At 39.8% G+C, this 20,297-nt stretch overlaps 1 protein-coding gene across 3 annotated transcripts in view; it reads left to right on the top strand.

The window, feature by feature from the left end:
* tbcelb (tubulin folding cofactor E-like b) overlaps nt 1-20,297 on the top strand; it is a 59,664-nt gene that overhangs the window by 19,979 nt on the left and 19,388 nt on the right. For all 3 annotated transcript variants that reach the window (XM_059957055.1, XM_059957056.1, XM_059957057.1), the window contains 4 exons: nt 6,062-6,243; nt 9,623-9,879; nt 13,464-13,590; nt 16,902-17,015. In XM_059957055.1, the coding sequence (XP_059813038.1) occupies nt 6,062-6,243; nt 9,623-9,879; nt 13,464-13,590; nt 16,902-17,015 (680 nt within the window). The remainder of the gene's footprint in view (nt 1-6,061; nt 6,244-9,622; nt 9,880-13,463; nt 13,591-16,901; nt 17,016-20,297) is intronic.

Below are 20,297 nucleotides of genomic sequence, written 5' to 3'. Positions count from 1 at the left end.
TTCCAGAGATACCTTGTAGGCAGTGGAAATGTTTGTGAGTTGGGAGATGAGTCATAGCATACGCAGTTCCTAATCTGTTACTGCAGTTGAAGTATTCATGTGACTAGTCCATTTGGGTCTCTGGCCAGTGGTCACCTCGGGACGTTGTTGATTATATATGGATTTAAAGACGATAAGCCGCACCTCCCAGCAACCCACCTATTTAACTTTAGCCTACTCACAGGAGAATTTGCAATGACCAATTAACCTACTAACGGGTAGAGCTTCGGAATGTGGGGGGAAACCGGAGCACCCAGAGGAAGTCCATGCATTCACGTGGAGGACATACAGTAAAAGCTTCTTACAGATGGCGGCAGAATCTCAACGCCCCTGAGCTGTGATAGCATTGTACCAACCGCTATGCTAGTGTAGCACCCTTTGTGGAACTTGCTGGCGATGCAGCTAAATGTCGTGTGGAAATGGTTACTGTCATTTGTTGGACTGGTGATTGCTAACACTGGTAGGATGAATGTTATTTCCTGTTAACAGTTTATGCCAGATCTTGCTTGATGGAGGCACGTATTGATTCATTAATTGGAGTTGTGAATAGAATTGAACACTACAAACATAAGAAAATGTCCCCATTCCTGACGGAGAAAAGGTCATCATTAGATTACTGATGTTTTTGAGCCCTTCACACAGCTTGGAGTTTTTGGATCAGTGTCTTGGCATTGACATCCAGTCTTCTTTTGTTTTGTTTTGATTCCCAACCAATGGAATGCAAGTAAAGACCCTGCCATCCTTATAACCTATCCCATAAAGTTTAAATGTTGCACGTCATGCTCTCCAAGTGACTTCCTGGGGGAGAAAAGTCCGATAATGTTTAGAACAATTTGGGATGAGAAGGAATCTGAGAATCCTATTCCAATAATCAGAACTAAAATGGAAGTTCCATGTTCTTTTTATTTATTTATTGATTGATTGAGATACAGCATGGAATAGGCCCTTCCATTGCTTCGAGCCAGGCTGCCCAGCAAACCCCCAGTTTAATCCTGACTAATCATGAGACAATTTACAATGACCAATTAATCTACCAACTGACTTGTCTTTGGAATGTGGGAGGAAAACCTCACGGTTACAGGGAGAACATACAAAGGCAGAACGGGAGCTGAATCAGGGACGCCTGCACTGTAAAGCATTGTGCTACCGTGCCACCGATTCCATTCAGTGTCTCAGTAAAAGGGGATGTACAATCGTGAGCAAGTTCAGCCCTTGCCTGTAGGAATTCAACAATCAGTGTTCACTGGACAAACTAGTAGCCCTTTGCAGAAGTTTCCCATTTGCTGGGAACTGGACTACATCCTTGCATCTCATTGTAATTTGAATATTGTAAACAATTGTCATTTAAGTGCCATCGCAACAACAACCTTGCACCCACAGTCAGTAAGACCAAGGAATTAATTGTGAGCTTCTGGATGGGGAAGTCAAGGGAACACACCAGTCCTCATCAAGGGGATCAGCAGTGGAAAGGGTGAGCAGTTTCAAATTCCTGGTTGTCAGCATCTCTGAGGATCTATCCTGGGCCCAACATATTGATGCAATTACTAAAAAAGGCACAACTGTGCTATATTTCGAGCTTGAAATTTGGTATGTCACCAAAAACTCTTAGCAAATTTCTACAGATGTACCTTTAAAAGCATTCTAACTGGTTTCATTACTGTTTAATATGGAGGGCCACTGCAGAGGAATAGACAATTAAACGACAAATTTCATGATGTATGTCAGTGATATTAAACCTGGTTCTGAGTGTCAATTGGAACAATTTCACTGAAGCTTTAGGAAGAATGTGGAATGCATGCTGCATTTGACCTCTACGATGACAACATGTGGAACAATGGATGTAACCTTAAAAACAAAGTGCTGGGAATACACAACAATTTCAGGCATAAGCATAAAATTGGAATTAAGTAGTTGTGGTGTTATGAGAACGACTTAATATAGTATAGTGAAAGCCTGGGCCTTGGTCTCAAAAATAAATTTTTAAAAAGTTGGAGATTCGTAGAACAAAGTACAGCACATGGATAGGCTGTTCGGCCCATGATGTCTGTGCCCATCCTGATGCCAAATTAATATAACCTCATCTGCGCATAATCCATATGCCTTCATTCTTACATGTTCAGGTCTAAATTAATATCTGCTTCATCACACACAGCCCATCCTCAAGTAGAAGATTCCCATTACTCTTCGTGAAAGGCTCCTTTAAGCTTTCCCCTTATCACCCATCGTATTGACATTTCTGCCTGAAGAGGGGATTGAATACAATCAGACTGTCATAATGTTGTATTCTTTCGGGTCTCCCATCAAATTCAGATGCTCCATGGAAAACAATCAGAGTCCAAGAATTTGTCCTATCCCTCCTGTTCATTATTCCAGGCAACATCCTGGTGAACCACTTCTGCACTTTCTCCAAAGCCTCCACGCACTTCATGTAATGAGGTGATCAGAACTGCACATAATACTCCAAAATGGCCAAAGGAAAATTTTATATGGCTGCAGCATCATTTCCCAACTTTTATATTTAATGATGCCACTGATAAAGGTAAGCATGCTGTATGCTGCCTTTATCACCACATCTACTCATGTTGCCACTTTTCTGGAGCAATGAACTTACAGCCAAGGATCCCTCTGTAAATCAGTGCTCCTAAAGATCCTGCCTTTTTCTGTATAATTTTCCCTTACGTTAGACCTCCTGAAGTATTACATGTCACACTTGTCCAGATTATGCTTCATATGCCATTTCTCTACCCATATCTTCAACTTATCTATATTATGCTATATCCTTTGACAATCATCTTCACTATGCACAAATTTTGTGCTATCCGGAAACTTATTAATCAGCCTATCTATTTATTATCAAAATCATTTATAGATATCACTGATTGCTGTAGAATGTGATCCAATCTGAGAAGCACCTCTTTACCAATACCATCTCTCTTTTGTGACCAAGTCAATTTTGAATCCATTTTGCAACTCGCTACAGATGTGTCTTAATCTTCTGCAACAACATATCATGAAAGATTTTGGCAACTGCCTTACTAAAGTAAGCTTGATTGGTGAGCTTACTCCAAAAGAACAGTCAAATTTATAAGCCATGACCAGCCCCGTGCAAAGCCATGCGAACTACCCTTAATTAAACTCATGCTTTTTCAAATATATGTAAATCTTATCCCCAAGAATCCTCTACCTACTAGTCATGTAAGACCCACTGGTCTATAATTTCTCTGATAAGAGTAAACTATTCTTGATTTAGCCTTGGGAAATGAAATTAGACAGGTAGTGGTAATTTCAGCAGGAAAACATTTTTCTTTTGATCCATAATTCAGTTAAATATCCAGCACAGTTATGGTAAAAGGGCAGAGATAAACTTAGAGTCAAAGCTGTAATTTCAGAGAAAACATGGAGGGCAAAAAAGAAAGTTCATGACAGACACTGGGAGCTTAATGCTGCAGTAAAGCTAGGACTGCAGAAAGTGCTGAAGGGAAATTAGGAAAGCAAAGGCAGGATATGAAAATATACTGAAGTGAAATCAAAGAAAATCCAAGTGGGATAACTACAGTAAGTATATAGTGTGGCTTATATACAGAGGTGGAGAATGTAGTAACTTTCTTAATGAATACTCTGTCATCCTCTTCAAAATGGAGGACAATAGTGGTGTTTTAGTTAAGATGGAAGAGAGTGAAATATAGTAGTAGAGCAAGCAGCATGTTAAAAGTGGATACATACTGGTTATTTTTTTAAAGCAAGGAAAAATTGCTCTATTTATCAATCCTCCCTTACTATAGGTGTGATACCAAAGCTGTGAAGGAATGTTGATGTTCCCTTGTTAAAAAAGAAATAAACTGACCAGTTAGTTTAACTTTGGAGGTGAGCAACCTTATTGAAATCTATTCAGAGGAATAGTATAGACTTTCAGTTAAGATTATTCAAGGACAGCACGAATTTGTGAAGCGAAGTTAATTTATGACAAACTTGATTGAGCTTTTAGAGAGGTGAAAAGGAGAGCCCCTGAGGTCAATGTATTTGTTGCAGCCTGCTTGAAGTTAGAAATTATTTTGACAATGTGGTAGGCTGGTCAAAAAATAAAAGCTGCTTGGAACTAAAGGGGAGTAATGGATTGAATCCAAAATTAAGTAAATAGAAAATAGTGTAGAATAATAGTTGATGGGAGATTTGAAAATGGAACACTGTTCATATGATCTGACCATAAGACATAGGAGTAGAATTAGGCTTTTTGGGCTATTGAGTCTGCTCCACCATTCCATCATGACTGATTAATTATCTCTCTCAACCACATTCTCTTGCCTTCTCCTTTTAAACATTGACACCCTTGCTAATCAACAACCTATTAACCTCTATTTTAAATATACCCAATGTCTGTATAACCGTCGCTGGCAAAGAATTCCATACATTCACCATTCTCCAGCTAAAGAAATTCCTCCTCATAATCTGCATTCTAAAGGGATGCCCTTGTATTCTGAGGCTGTGCCCTCTGGTCCTAAACTCCCCCACTACAGTGCTTTGAAAAAGTATTCAGTGTTCACATAAATGAGTATTACAACCAGGGATTTTTAACTGAGAATTTTTATTTGTGAATCACAGGCTCCTTTTTTCACAATGGAGCCCCAAGAACGGGGAAAATTGTAAAGCACGAAAAATTAAAAATTAAAAAACTGAAATGTCAGTGTTCAAAAGTATTCATCTTCCCCCCCCCCCCCCCCGCCCCCCTTTGCCCAGTTAGAATCATATACAACTCTGGTTAGACTATATCTTGAGTATGGTACTGAAGCTCATAAAGATAGGATTGTACTGGTAGGAGTGAAGGGGAGCTTTCAAGTATATTGCTTTGACTGGGAAACTTTCACTGTCAGGAAAGATTTGATTGGTTGGCGTTGTTTTCCTTGGAACAGAGGAGACAGGTTATTGTAAATGAATATAAAATAATGAGATCTAGATGAAGTAAATAGGAAGGATTATTTCCTGCAGGAGAAGGGACAAGCATGAGGAAATTGGTAGAGGGACTTGAAAGAGTACTCATGGCTTCACTTTGAAGGTGGTAGGGATTTACGACTCACTACCTGAAAAAGTAGAAGAGGCAACTGCCCTCATCACATCTGAAGAGTCCTTGAATGCACGCTTGAAGAGCTATAACCTGCAGAGGTACAAATGAGTTCCAGACAATGGGAAGTAGTTGAGTATTTTTCAACTTCATGAGCGTAGCAAGCTCACAAGCTCCTAATATTTAATTTTTTAATGTTTTATCTATGAAAATATTACTGATGAAGGTGGTGCTTTAAAACACATTTCCTTAATTCTGTGCAGGTGTCAGATCCAAATACTACATATGTATCAGCCTTGCTGAAACTGTTGAGAGCAGAAGCCAGTTCAGGCTGTACCACAGAGGAGCCAGTGGAGAAGGAATCTGTTATGGAATTAGGATTAGCATGGTGCATTCAGTTAGAAAGGTTGACAGTGATTACTTTGGCTAACAGTTTGCTTCTCTGAGCACTGTTAAAGTTATTCAAGGGGTGGAAAATGCACATATTGAATGGAGATCATGAGAAGAGTTTGAAAAGAACAGGCACCACTTTAAAAAGAAAGCAGAGATAGTATGAAGGTAATAACTTCAACTGTGGAACAACAGAGCTTGAAAAGAATGAGGTTTTGGTTGGACTGAGGAATTAAAACATCTATGCAAGAAAAGCACTTTTGTTTTACAGATTGATCTAACAAACCTAATGATACCAATGGGTGCAATTCATTATTATAATATGGGTAGTCACTGCATGAACAAGAAGTGCAGAATTAATGTGCATTTTATCCTTTTACTGGTTTTGTGGGCCAGGTAGCATCAACCCTCAAGGGAGACAGCAATGGCAAAAGAATTGTCGCTTGAGGCTATCCAAGTCATTCTTAGATTGATAATTATGGGATATATTTTACTTTTAAATTACACTAGGTTAGCTACTGGTCACTTCATGCTTCTAACACCCAATTCTGCTAATCTTCCCTTTTGCATTTGCAGATCAGTAAAATTGTGTCAAATCTCGCCAATCTGACCTTTCTAAATCTCACCTCGAATCCGCTGACTGAGGCCAGGTTAGACTCAACATGTGCTACCTCTTTCTCACGAATACAGAGACTTGTCCTCAACAATACCAAGCTTTCATGGGAAACCATTCACACGTTTCTGCAGGAGTTACCAGGGTAGGAATTCTGAATTACTGTACATTTTGCCTTTGTACCTTATGCTACTCTCCCACTTATCACAGTTTCTTCCTTTTCATAACTAAAGAGTCAAATTAACTAAATATTTAACTATTATTTTGCTCCTCCATCAAGCCAACCTTTGTTTTTGTGTTACTTTAATTTTCCTGCTGGGATGTAATGTCGTCTTCAATTTAGATGCAACAGCTTTTATTTTTTTACTAACATATGAATCTCATTGCACCTCCAGCCCTCTAATCTACCCTCAACCAATCACCAGTTCCCTACCTGTACTCTTCTCGCCTTGCCTGCATGCTTCCACTATCCTCCACCCTGCTCTCTGTCTCTATTTAATTATAGATAAGGGTTCAAAACAACTAATTAGTTGGAAAACAACTAATTTCTCGATATATGCCAATGATATCAAAACTGGTTCTGATTCTGAGTTGGAAGTTTGCTCATTTATAGTTGATAATAATTTGAAGTATGGAACTTCACCACTAGATGTCAGTGTTGTATTTAAAAAGGTCAGTATAGCATATAAGAAATGTTTCTAACTGGGCCTATTGAAGTCTCTGGGTGTTACAATATGATCTGTGTTTGCAGTATTTGTAAAAACATGAAGTATGCTTATGGGCTACGAGTTTCCTCTTTCTTACCTTTACCTTTATTTCTGGATGTTAATTAGAAAGTCATTGTTATATGTAAATAGTGAGTTAAGTAGAAAAGCTTTGACTGACAGTTAATCTTCACGGTACAGAATAAGACTTTTACCCATCCTACATGTTAAGGTAGCAAGCTTACATTCAAACTTCAAATCTTAACAATCTTATGTATGAATGTTAAAGATGAAATAGCTAAGAGCAGCTCTGCATCTTGTACAGTACATCACTTTTGGTCAGCTATAAACTCCTAGCTGAATTATTCACAAAATGCCTGCTCCCTCAGTCAGGGAGTAAACAGGTTTGATATTAAATGCCATCATCAATTTGATTTATGTAGTGTTCTTAATCATTTGGCATTTTAATCTCCCAATTGTCTTTAAGAAAAAGTGAATTCTAACTGACAGGTGTAATATAACTGACAGCATTTTGACATTTTGTTTTAAGGAATAGTTCAGTTTGCTTTTCCTCTTTTCGTCACTATGGCTCCATGATATATGTCGAGCTTGAATAAGAAGGTGGATGAGTCCCAGATCACTTCCAATATTACGATGTGGTGCATAAATGATTCCTCTAACAAGCATCTGGTGCTTGAACAATGTATTGGAAAGATTAGCACTGCACATTGTAAGATATTTTTCCTTTGTGGAGCAGTACATTTGTTTTAAGTCAAGCTCTTGCTCTAATCTCCATTCTTCAGTTCTAATTCTTAAGCAATAAGGAGAATTAATTCTCCAAGATCTGCAAAGGAGCATGATTGAGTTTCTACAGGTTTTATATGCAGATAAGGCCCGTGATGTATAATTGCTTGAATAACTGCTTAGATTTAGAAGTGTAACATGACCTTGCCCGATTCATGTATCTGTATGGCTTTGACTGCAGTGATATTTATCATGTGCCTGTACTTTTGATCTATTTGTGTTTCACCACAATTTGTTAATTTGTTCCTGTGTAGTGTATGTCCTGCTATGGGTTACAATAGCACCCTCAAGCTGTCCTGTTCCTGTAAGCATCAACAGCCCATTTCCAGATATGTTATATTTTTAATGCAGGTTTTTAATAACTGTATACAAAATAAAGTGAAATGAGCACTTAAAAGAATAATTCTATTTTGTAAAAATATATTTCTGATGTAATATTACCCAAATAAGAAAACCAAAAGCCCTTTTATCTATCATTACATCATTTCTACCCTTGCTTTTGATCTTACTGCATGAAATACCTGCATGTGTGAAGAAGAGTTTCAGGATTCCAAAGGAATGAGATAGAATTTATCAGCTGCTTGCTTATTTATATGTACGTCCTGCAGGTGTGATATGAAAACTGTGAATGTAATTCAGATTATGTGTAAAATGAATGAGATTTACAAATTTAGTGTAAATTCCAGTTTTCTGAGGACCATTTATAAGAGTTGTACTGGCTTCTTCAACTGATGAATAAATCGCAAGAGCACGCTGTCCTCTCTTAGGCTATTTTGACTATACCTCTTCCCACCCTGTCTTCTGTAAAAAGACTATTCCCTTTTCTCAGTTCCTTTGTCTGGGTGGCATCTGTTCTCAGGATGAGGCTTTCCTTTCCAGGACTTCAGAGATGTCCTCCTCCATCAAAGGATGGGGTTTTCCTTCATCCACCATTGATGCTGCCCTCACCCGTATCTCCTCCATTTCCCGAACATCCGCGCTCACCCCATCTTCCCACTGCCTTAAGTGATAAAGTTTCTCTTGTCTTTACCTACCACCTCATGAGCCTCTGCATGCAACACATTCTCTGCAACTTCCGCCACCTTCAACAGGATCTTACCACCAAGCACATCTTTACCTCCCCCACCATCACTTTTTGCAGGGATTGCTCCCTGCATGTTTCTCTTGTCCATTTATTCCTCCCCACACTTATCTCTGCAAGTGGCCTAAGTGCTATACCTGCCCATTCACCTCATCCCTTGTCTCTATTCAGGGAACCAAACAGTCTTTCCAGGTGAGGATCTGTTGGAGTTGTCTATTGTATCCGGTGCTTCCAATGTGGGGTTCTGTACATTCATGAGACCCAATGTAAATTGGGGGACCGCTTTGTCGAGCACCGCTGCTCCATCTGCCAAAAGTGGAATTTGCAGGTGGCCAACCATTTTAATTCTTATCCCCACTCCTGTTCTGACATGTCAGTGTGTGGCCTCCTCTTTTGCCAGGATGAGGCCATTCTCAGGGTGGAGGAGCAACACTTCATATTCTGTCTGCATAGCCTCCAACTTGATGGCATGAATATCAATTTCTCCTTCCAAATTCCCCTCCTCTTTCCTTCCTCTTCTATTCCCCACTCTGGCCTTTTACCTCTTCTCCTCACCTATCACCTTTTACTGGTGCCCTTTCTATGCTTTCTCCCATGGCCCACTCACCTCTCCTATCAGATTCCTCTTTCTCCTGCTCTTTACCTTTCCCAGCTCCTGGCTTCACTGTTACCCTCAAGTTAGTCCTCCTCCATCTACCCCCACCTTTTCATTCTGGCATCTTCCCTCTTCCTTTTCAGTGCTGAAGAAGGATCTCGGCCTGAAATGTCAACTGTTCATTCATTTCCATAGATGCTACCTGACCTGCTGAGTTCCTTCAGCATTTTGTGTGTGTTGAAGTGGTACTCCCTTTTTTTGGTCTATTCCTTGTCTTGTTTTTCTTTGCTATATTCTTATTTGTGTTCTGTTGCTTTTTCCTATTCCCCCTCAAATGCAGGTTAGAGGAACTCTTCCTGTGCTTTAATGACTACACGGCAGTTTTGTTGTCACCCTGTTCCTACCCATCACTTCGACTCCTACATATTACTGACAATAATCTTGCCGACTGGGCAGAGATACACAAACTTGGACAGATGTTCCCAGGTCTGGACACATTAATCCTAGCGAACAACCCTCTAGTCAGCATAATGGATTCACAGGCAACTTTGGCACGACTTTTCCAAAATCTGCGATCGATAAATCTTCATAACTCAGGTATGAAATGCGATTTGAATATTTTATTTCATTGTGCTTAGAATACTGATTAAAGATTTTTTTGTCAATGGAAGCTTTAGAAAACATTCAAACTAGTTTGCATATGAAACCCCGCAGGTCTCCTTGGCTGTGTAAGTCCAGGGAAGACACACTCCAGTCCCGCCAAACCCATGAGATTGAGACAGCTCTCCCACCCTAAATCCCAGTTTGTGTGGATGCTGTGTAATTTGCTACCCTGTTACAGCTCAGTGCCAAGAAATAACAAGACAGCACACTGCATACAATCAAAAGAATTATATTTATGAATCTTAACTAAAAGGTTAGTAAAGAAAAGAAAGAAAAAAACAAAGAGGGCCCATCATAATTAAACATTCAAATGTGCACAAGTTGGAGCTCAACTCTTCCAAAAGTCACTGATCCTCAGTAGACCTCGGCATCCTGCTCCATCGAATCAAGATCCCCCACCGGGTCAAATCCTATGACCAGTTCTCCCCAGCGTCTCCTCTCTTCATCTCCCGCCAAACAAAGAACCCAGCTCACACTCAACACAAAAACACACTCCCCTCATTGGACGGCTCACATTCCAAAGAACCCGTTATTTCTAACCATAACCCAAACACTGCTTCTACAGAAACATAGAAAACCTACAGCACAAAGCTGTGCCAAACATGTCCTTATCTTAGAACTACCTAGGCTTACCCATAGCCCTCTATTTTTCTAAGCTCCATGTATCCATCCAGGAGTCTCTTAAAAGACCCTATCATATCTGCCTCCACCACCATCACTGGCAGCCCATTCCACGCACTCACCACTCTGCGTTAAAAAACTTACCCGACATTTCCTCTGTACCTACTCCCAAGCACCTTAAAACTATCCTCTCTCGTGCTAGCCATTTCAGCCCTGGAAAAAGCCTTTGACTATCCACACGATCAATGCCTCTCATTATCTTGTACACCTCTATTAGGTCACCTCTCATCTTCCGTTGCTCCAAGGAGAAAAGGCCAAGTTCACTCAGCCTACTCTCATAAGACATTCTCCCCAATCCAGGCAACATCCTTGTAAGTCTCCTCTGCACCCCTTCTAAGGTTTCCAAGTCCTTCCTGTCGTGAGGTGACCAGAACTGAGCACAGTGAAGTGGGGTCTGACCAGGGTCCTATATAGCTGCAACATCACCTCTCGGCTCTTAAACTCAATTCCACAATTGATGAAGGCCAATGCACCGTATGCCTTCTTAACCACAGAGTCAACCTGCGTAGCAGCTTTGAGTGTCCTATGGTCTCGGACCCCAAGATCCCGCTGATCCTCCACACTGCCCAGAGTCTTGCCGTTAAAGCTATATTCTGACATCATATTTGGCCTACGAAAATGAACCACCACACACATATCTGGGTTGTACTCCATCTGCTACTTCTCAGCCCAGTTTTGCATCCTATCAATGTCCCGCTGTAACCTCTGACAGCTCTCCACACTGTCCACAACACCCCCAACCTTTGTGTCATCAGTGAAACCTTTCCCAGGATGTTGCACATAAATTTATTGAAAATTTCATTCCTGTGTCTCTCAGTGTTGTGAGTCAATTTGTCAGTTTTACAAAATATTGGATTGGAAATTATTATCCATAGATCTTATTATTGCCTCTGTCTTCCTTGTCTTTTAAGGACAATTTCCATTGACTGAAGTGGTTATTTCAGGGGTAACAAAGTCTTACCTATCATAACATTATTGAAAATAGTACCTCATCTTGAGAAAATTATTGATCTTCCTGGAAGAGTAAATCCTATGGATTATGCTCTGAGAAGTTTATGTAGTTAATTTAGGAGAGTAGTATAAATTAGTATAAGTGATTGAGCTAATGGAACCTGCACCACTGCAAGTGAGTCTCAGCCTGAAACATCAACTGTTTATTCCGCTCCAGAGATGCTGCCTGACTTCCTGAGCTCCTGTAGTGATTGGATTTCCAGAGTCTGCAAAACTTTTGTTTTTATGATATAGGAATGATCTGTCCTAATGTAATTTTCTTGAACTGTTTTAAAATGATATGGTAGTATCTGACACCAAACAGTGCATCTTATAATCCTCAACAAGTGAAAAATAAAATGCCCTCTTTATACATCCAGTGTCAGCACCATCCTATATCAGCTTATTAGTTTCATTTCTCCTTATCAGTTCTTCCATCTGTACTATCAATCACTCAACTTACTTAATTGATCTTTTTTTTAGTTTGTACTTCCTTTTACTGTTCTTTTCATCAGAATTTAAGTAAATTTTTACCCCTTTTCTCTTATCTGCCCAGTTCAATAGGTGCTTCCTGTGGCTACATCTAGATCTATTGATTTAAGTGTACAGCATTCTCAGTATAATTGTTGAGCCCTTTATACCATCCATCCAAAAAATATGTTTTCTGTCTCTTGTTTATCTCGTAATGTATACGATAACCTTTCCTTAGTGCTGCCTGCTTCATAACACGTCTCCTCAGAGGTACTTTGACACACTGAAAACAAGATGTACGTCCTTAAATTGATACATTTTTAATATTTTATTGTCTGCTGTGTTATTTAGTTAGTTGCTCAAGATTGACCTACTGAGTATTTCTAGACTTGCTCTGTCTAGCCCAGTGTTCTTCCAGTTAATTTCAACATTTGCAGAATGTTACAGTACAAAAGTCCTTGTCAGATCAAGTCTGATTTATCTTTTTGAATCTTTAACCTTGCCTACTTTGAATTCTATTTTCACAATTCTTCGCACCTATTCACTTTGTCCTTTTGTAACTTCCTGCTCACATTTGCATAGTTATTGTCTCTCTAAAATTGTCTGCTTCCTTGTATATGCAGCTCTCACATCTCCCAGGTCATTAATATATCTGGTGAAAAGCTGATGCTAATAGTTCCTTTGAAATAACCCCCACTTGCTATGTTAACCAATTGGAGAACTTTCTCTTTCAGAACCAATTACCAACCTATGTTGTCTTGAATTCCATGCACTTTTTGTTTAATTTTTATCTTTAAGGAGTGTTTTTAAAAATTTGATCAACTAATATGACTTTTCCATACTAATTCTTTCATGTTCTAGGCTGGAGTTCATCCAATCCAAAAGATCTGCCTTCAAAACATTATTTTTCTCAATATATTTTCTTTATTTTGATTACATCTAGGCAAAATGGGCCATGGGCACCAAGGTAGTGTAACAGTTAGCGCAAAACTACTACAGCTCAGGGCATTCTGGAGTTTAATTCTGAGTTCAAGGAATCTCTGTATGTCCTCCCTGTGGAATGTGTGGACTTTCTCTGGGTCCTTTGATTTCCTCCCACAGTCCAAAGATGCACCAAGTAGGTTAATTGGTCATTGTAAGTTGTTTTGTGATCAGGTTTGGGTTAATCAGGATTGTGGGGAGTTGCTGGGGCAGAGTGACTCAAAGGGGCGGAAGGGTCTATTCCACACTGTATCACTAAATAAATAATATATAGTTTTTTTTTCTTTTCTAGCCATGAGTCAATTTCAGATCAGTTTCAAACTTTAGTTATATTACAAGTAAAAGAATACTCAAATGTTAATTGCTATTACTAATAAAGCACTTTTATCTAATAGGACTAAACTCATGGGATGACATTGATAAATTCAAAGCATTTCCTAAACTGGAGGAAGTGAGACTTCTGGGAATTCCATTACTGCAGAATTATTCTGAGGAGGAACGACGCAAGCTTGTCATAGCTAGGTAATCAATCTGGAGAGTATGCTTTGGATCAGTGGTGTGGTGCATGTGCCTGCGGGTGTGGGAGCACTTATGTGGCAATGAATAAACTCTTCTCGGGCTTCCAGCCGAGTACAGGCATCAATTTTAACCAACATTTTGATGACAAACTCTACTATCTTCATCAGATGATTACAGGGCATGTCTAGTCCAGTGGTATTTATATCCACATTGTCTGTACCTCCTGATTGGTTGGTCCTCACCCAATCAGGTTTCCACTGTCCCACCTTGTTTACAATTGAATTCCAGTTCTTTCTTAGAGCAAGACCTTTGTCTTTGTTAAAATTCTTTTCCTCTAGTTTTATTTCAATGGCTTCCTTCACCAGGCGGTCCCAAAAGCCATTGATGCGACATAGTCGTTTTGTGCTGTCAAAGTCAATCCAATGACCATTGTGAATGCAATGTTCTGCTACCACTGGTTTCTCCAGGTAACCAAACCAGATACATCACCTGTGGTTCTTGATGCAAGTTTCCAACATGTATCTCGTCTGGCCAATATACACAGCTCCTCATTCACAGGAAATCTTGTAAACGCCAGCCGACCTGAGTCCCAGGTCATCTTTGGCCCACTAAAGCTGTGATTTGAGCTTCCTTATGGGTTTGTGGATGGTATTAATCTGGTATTTCTTCAGGATCCTGGTGTTCCTTCCAGAAACTGGTCCTGGTTTTTCCATCGGCTCTTTTAAGGGCCGTTATACCTCAACAAAAAACAGCCACCGTTACGCCTCCCAAAGCAGAGCAGTTTATTCTACTTCGATTAACCCTTCATGAACTATTTAGGACCCAGAGAATCTCCACGAAGAAAAAAGACGATTACGCACAACGTTCCTACAAAATGCTTATAATCAGAATCAGGTTTATTATCACTAGCATGTGACGTGAAATTTTTTGACTTAGCAGCAGCAGTTCAATGCAATGCATAATCTATGAGTGAAAAAAATCGTAATAAATGAGTAAATTAATTGTATATATTGAATAGATTATTTTAAAATGTGCAAAAAAAACAGAAAGTGAGGTAGTGTCCAAAGCTTCAAAGTCCATTTAGGAATCAGATGGCAGAGGGGAAGAAGCTGTTCCTGAATCGCTGATTGTGTGTCTTCAGGCTTCTGTACCTCCTACCTGATGGTAACAGTGAGAAAAGGGCATGCCCTGGGTGCTGGAGGTCTTTACTGATGGACCCTGCCTTTCTTAGGAAAGAAAATCCAATCAGGCCCATAAAAGGGCCGATGGAAAAACCAGGAAACCTAACCACCTGACTAGGCATGTCCAGACATCATCCCTGACAGAGATCACAGAGCTTGTCATCGAAGCATTGGTTAAAATTGATATCTGTACCTGGATGGAAGCCTGGGAAGAGTTTATTCGGGTAAGTATGTGGCAAATTTTGTATTCTGCTTGGTGTATGGAGTTTACTCCTTTGATGTCAACTGCAAAGGGAAGCATGTATTAGGCTGGTATTATGCTGCTTTGGGTGAGAGATGTTTATTTTGTTGTGGCTGCCCCTATCCATTCTTGCAGTGTTTAGTTCTTTCTAAATGTTTGGCTGTAGTTTAATGGTTTATTGGTTTATGTCTGTTAACCATGTCAGTGCAGTTTCATTTTAAGCATCTTAAAATTTGCTTTGCTTCTGTAATTCAGAGCCGAACATGTAATTTATAGTTTACAATTGTCAGTGTCATTGATCAGTCCAGTCAGATGTTAAACGTAAATTCTGCCTTCCCCCCCCCCCCCCCATACCTTACTTTCACATATCATTTATCTATGTATATCTGAGCAAAAAATGTTGCAGTCCTACAGTATGTCATGATGATCGATAGCACATTTCAGCAGTGGGTCCATGGGTAGCACCTTTTCTAGTGGATCAGGCGATGGCATTTGAAATTCACTTCAAAGATTTGAACGCAAAAATTAGGTGGCCTCTTCAGTCAGTACTGAGGAGTGCTGCATTGTCAGAGATATGGTGGGTTATGGCTAAACCATTTGCTCTATCAAGTCATTGCAAAAGTTTCCATAGCATTATTTTTCAGAAGGGTGCACGCGGGGGAATTGACCTGGTATTCTGGCCAGTATTTATTCATCAATTAGCATTGCTTAACTTGTCCGATCATTATCACATTACTGACTGTAAAATGCATTGAGATGATTGGAAGCTCAGAAGAGCATGTCTGTTTATCTTTAAAATCATTCAGCAACAAATTGACTAGCAGTCTGTATTCTGCCTGTTTACAGAGCAATCATCCTATATTCCTGCTAGCTTTGTCACCTTCATTTTTCTTCATTTGTTAAGCAGCCTTCTGATTCATCTTTGAAGGAATTTAAGAATTATGCAGCAGCAGCTTACATTTATACAATGCCTTCTACATTATAAAATTACACAAGCTGCTTCACAGGAGTATTATCTAACAACATGTGAGCAAAGCTGCCAGATTTATGTAGACAGATAACCAACAGCCTGATTAAGCATTCAGGTTTTAAGAACTAACCTTGAGGTAGAAAACCCTGGCCCCTCCAGGTAGAGAGTTTCAGAGCAACTGAAGGCATGGCTACCAGTAGTGACTTGATTAAAGCTGTAGTCATGAAAGTTGGACTTGGAAAAGTGCAAAGACCTGAGGATTGTAATGGCAGAGTTGGTTAGAGAATGGGCAAATTTGAAATCAAGGATGAGAAATTTTAAGCATGAACATTCCCAGAACAGGAACTAATGTAGATCAGACATAATAGAAACACTGAAACATAGAAAACCTACAGCACAATACAGGCCCTTTGGCACACAAAGTTGTGCTGAACATGTCTCTACCTTAGAAATTACCTAGGGTTACCCATCGCCCTCTATTTTACTAAGCTCCATGTACCTATCTAAAATTCTCTTAAAATACCCTATCGTATCCGCCTCCACCACCGTTGCTGGCAGCCCATTCCACGCACTCACCACTGTCTGAGTGAAAAACTTACCCCTGGCATCTCCTTTCTACCTACTCCCCAGCACCTTAAACCTGTGTCCGCTTGTGGCAACCATTTCAGCCCTGGGAAAAAGCCTCTGACTATCCACATGATCAATGCCTTTCATAATGACTGTTTGGGAAATGGGACTTAGTAAAAGAAAATATAAAAGGCAAAATTTCAGATGAGTTCAAGTTTATTAAGAAGAGAATAATTTCAATTCCTTTTTATTATAAATCGTTTAATTTTGGAGCAAGGTAATCTTTTTTTCTGATGGTATATTCATTTATCAAAATCAATTTGAAGAAAGACTTTCATTTCATTTTTCTAAACAGGTTACCATCTATTATTCTATTAAATGGGAGTAAAGTTGCAGGAGAAAGGATAGATGCGGAGCGATTTTTCATCCGTTACTACTTAAATCAGCCAGATGAAGATTTACCTGAAAGGCAAGTGATTTGTCTTCAAGATTTGCTCCTTGATACCCTTTCTCTAATACCTTATATTTTCCCTTGCTACTTCAAAACCTACCATTTTATAGATAAGAAAAAATAATTTAAATGGAAGTGCTCTGACTTACACTGTGGCATTGAAGAGAATATTGGCCTTTCCATTTAGGTTTCTCCAAATTGAAACATCAGTTTTTTTTTGCCATGTGTACATTTAATTTCTTATCCAAATCAGATAGACTATTTTCCTGCCAACAGTTTTACCCTAGGAATCCAGGCATTGACACCAATCCAAGCAATTTTACATTACCAAAATGGAATAGTAATCCTTATTAAGATGTTGATGAATAAATCGAGCGTGCTTCCTATTTGGTCATGGAAATTAGTTTAATCATGTGAGAAGACATGTTTTCAAGGTGAATATAAAGGTAACTGAAGCACACAGGAGTTTCAACCACAAAACAAATCCAATTCTTTCCACTTTCTGAAGCCGGGGTGCTTTGTCTTACAGTTTATTCAATTCTGTTCTGTGACTTGTTCTCCACAAAATAACTAAACCCTAAATATTTTGACAAATTTTTGTGACATTCCAGCATGATAAAAAGTATAATTCCATTCATCATTTCTGAATGTAATTGTTCAAAAACTTTGAACTGGTTATATTTTAATTTTCTTCCACCTTTGTCTACAAACAGCCCCAACCTCATGCTTTCTGAGCCATCGTTAATCAGTGATGAACCTGTTATACACTACCTTATTTTCCTTGCCATCCACATGGTGACAGTACTCTAAATCTATTAATCAATATAGTTTCCATTTCTGTGGAATCCACGTTATATAGTCTAACAACTTGTCTTCCCGGGACCAAACACTGGAGACTAGCACTAATGGGAGGGGCCAGTTCTCAACCCAGCATGTATTGCAGTGCTGTGCTTCACCTCACACCACCTTTGGTGTCCCCTCCCCTCAGCTGCAACAAGTGACACCACGGTATGAGGGCTTGGTGTACTCAGGGTATTACACTGCAAATATTTTGCACAACAAGGAGGGTTCCTTGTGCCTCACCACCAAGCCTGCTGTTCATTTGATTGGATCATGAAAGATCTGATTATGGCTTTAGTTGTTCAGTTGATGCCCAGAGAGGTGATTAATTTATTCAAGAAGAAAAAGGAGAAGTATGTAAAGCTTTGGAAGTTGGGATCAAACGAAGGACATGAGGAGTATAAAGAAGTCAGATAAGAACTAAAGAAGGGAATTAGGAAAGCCAGGAGGAGGAGGGGCCATGAAAAGTCATTGGCAAGTAGGATTAAGATCAATCCCAAGGCATTCTATACATACATCAAGAGCAAGAGGATGAGTAAGGAGAGAGTGGGACTACTCAAGTGAGATACTTAATGACTACTTTGTTTCAGTATTTACCAAGGAAAAGGATATGGAGGAGCAGGAGATCAGTGGTGTGTGTATAAGTAAGTCAGGGTGTTTAGAGGTCAAGAAGGAGGAAATGTTGGGCCTCCTAATGAGCATTAAGGTGGATAGATCCCCAGGGCCTGATGGGATTTTCCCTAGGTTATTGATGGAAGTAAGAGATGATATTGCTGAGCCCTTGACCAGTATCTTCATGTCCTCTCTAGCCACAGGTGAGGTCCCAGAGGGCTGGCGAGTGGCTAATGTTGTACCTCTGTTTAAGAAGGGAACGGGAAAATCCTGGCAACTATAGACTGGTGAGTCTCACGTCAGTTGTAGGGAAATTGCTGGAGAAAATTCTTAGGTATATGAGCATTTGGAAACTTGTGGCCTAATTAGGGAAACCCAGCATGGGTGGCAGGTCGTGTCTTACCAACTTGATTGAGTTTTTTGATAAGATGACAGGAGAGATTGATGAGGGTAGGGTAGTGGATGTTGTCTACGTGGGCTTTAGTAAGGCATTTGACAAAGTCGCTCATGGGAAGCAAATCAGAAGATTAAGATGCATGGGGTCTGTGGCAAATTGGCTATTTGAATTCAGAACTGGCTTTTGCTTAGAAGACAGAGGGTAGTAGTTGAAGGGACTTATTCGGGCTGGAGGTCTGTAATTAGTGGAGTTCTGCTGGGACCTCTGCTGTTTGTAGTTTATATAAATGATCTAGATGAAAATGTAGGTGTGGGTTAGTAAGTTTACAGATGATACCACGATTGGTGGAGTTGAGGATAGTGTAGAAGACTGGCAAAGAATACAGCATGATATAGATCAGTTGCAGATACGGGCTGAGAAATGGCAGATGGGGTTTTACCCAGATAAATGTGAGGTGTTACACTTTGGTAGGGCAAATGCAAGAAGACAGTTCACTGTAATGGGCAAGACCCTTAATAGTGTTGCTGAACAGAGAGATCTTGACATCCAAGTTCATAGCTCCAATAAGGTGGTTAAGGAAGCTTATAGGATGCTTCAAAAGTCAGGACGTTATGTTGCACCTTCATAAAACTGGCACGACTACATCTGGAGTATTGCACACAGTTCTGGTTGCCCCACTATAGGAAGGATGTTGAAGCTTTGGAGAAGGTGCAGATCAGGGATACCAGGATGCTGTCTGGTTTAAAGGGCATACCACGAGAGGCTAGATGAACTTGGCTTATTTTCTCTGGATTGTCGGAGGCTGAGAAAACATCTGATAGAGGCTTACAAGGCATAGATAGAGTGGACAGAGAGTATCTGTTTCTCAGAGCTGAAATGTCTAATACCAGTGGGGATGCATTGAAGGTGAGATAGGGTAGGTTCAAGGGGGATGTGAGGGGTAAGTTTTCTTTACTCAGAGTTGTGGATGTCTGGTATGGTGGTTGAGGCAAGTACATTAGATTTTTTTTAGAGATGTTTGGATAGGCACATGGATGTAAGGAAGATGGAGGGATATGGACAATGGTGTAGGTAGGAGGGATTAATGTTTGGGTGTATTTGACTTGCTTTTTAGCTGGTTTGGCACAACATTGTGAGTTGAATGCCCTGTGCTTGTTCTGTACTGCTCTGTTCTATAAGCCTTGACTTGCCAAAAATCTATCTCTACCATGAAAATATTCCATGGCTTGGCCTCCACAGCCCTCTGTGACATTCCAAAATTTTAGACCCTGTAACAGAAGAATTATAACACGTCTCCATCCAAAGTTCATAACCCCTTATTTGGAAGCTACAGCTTCAGTCCTCAGTTTTCGCAAAAATTGGAAATATTTCCTCTGTATTCACCTTTTTATCACTCCTCGGAATCTTTTCTGTTGCCTCTCATCTCTTTGCATTAAGTTCCAGTGATTATT

Source organism: Hypanus sabinus, chromosome X2, assembly GCF_030144855.1.
Source record: "Hypanus sabinus isolate sHypSab1 chromosome X2, sHypSab1.hap1, whole genome shotgun sequence".
Lineage (NCBI taxonomy): Eukaryota > Metazoa > Chordata > Chondrichthyes > Myliobatiformes > Dasyatidae > Hypanus > Hypanus sabinus.
This window is presented reverse-complemented; position numbering and strand designations above follow the sequence as displayed.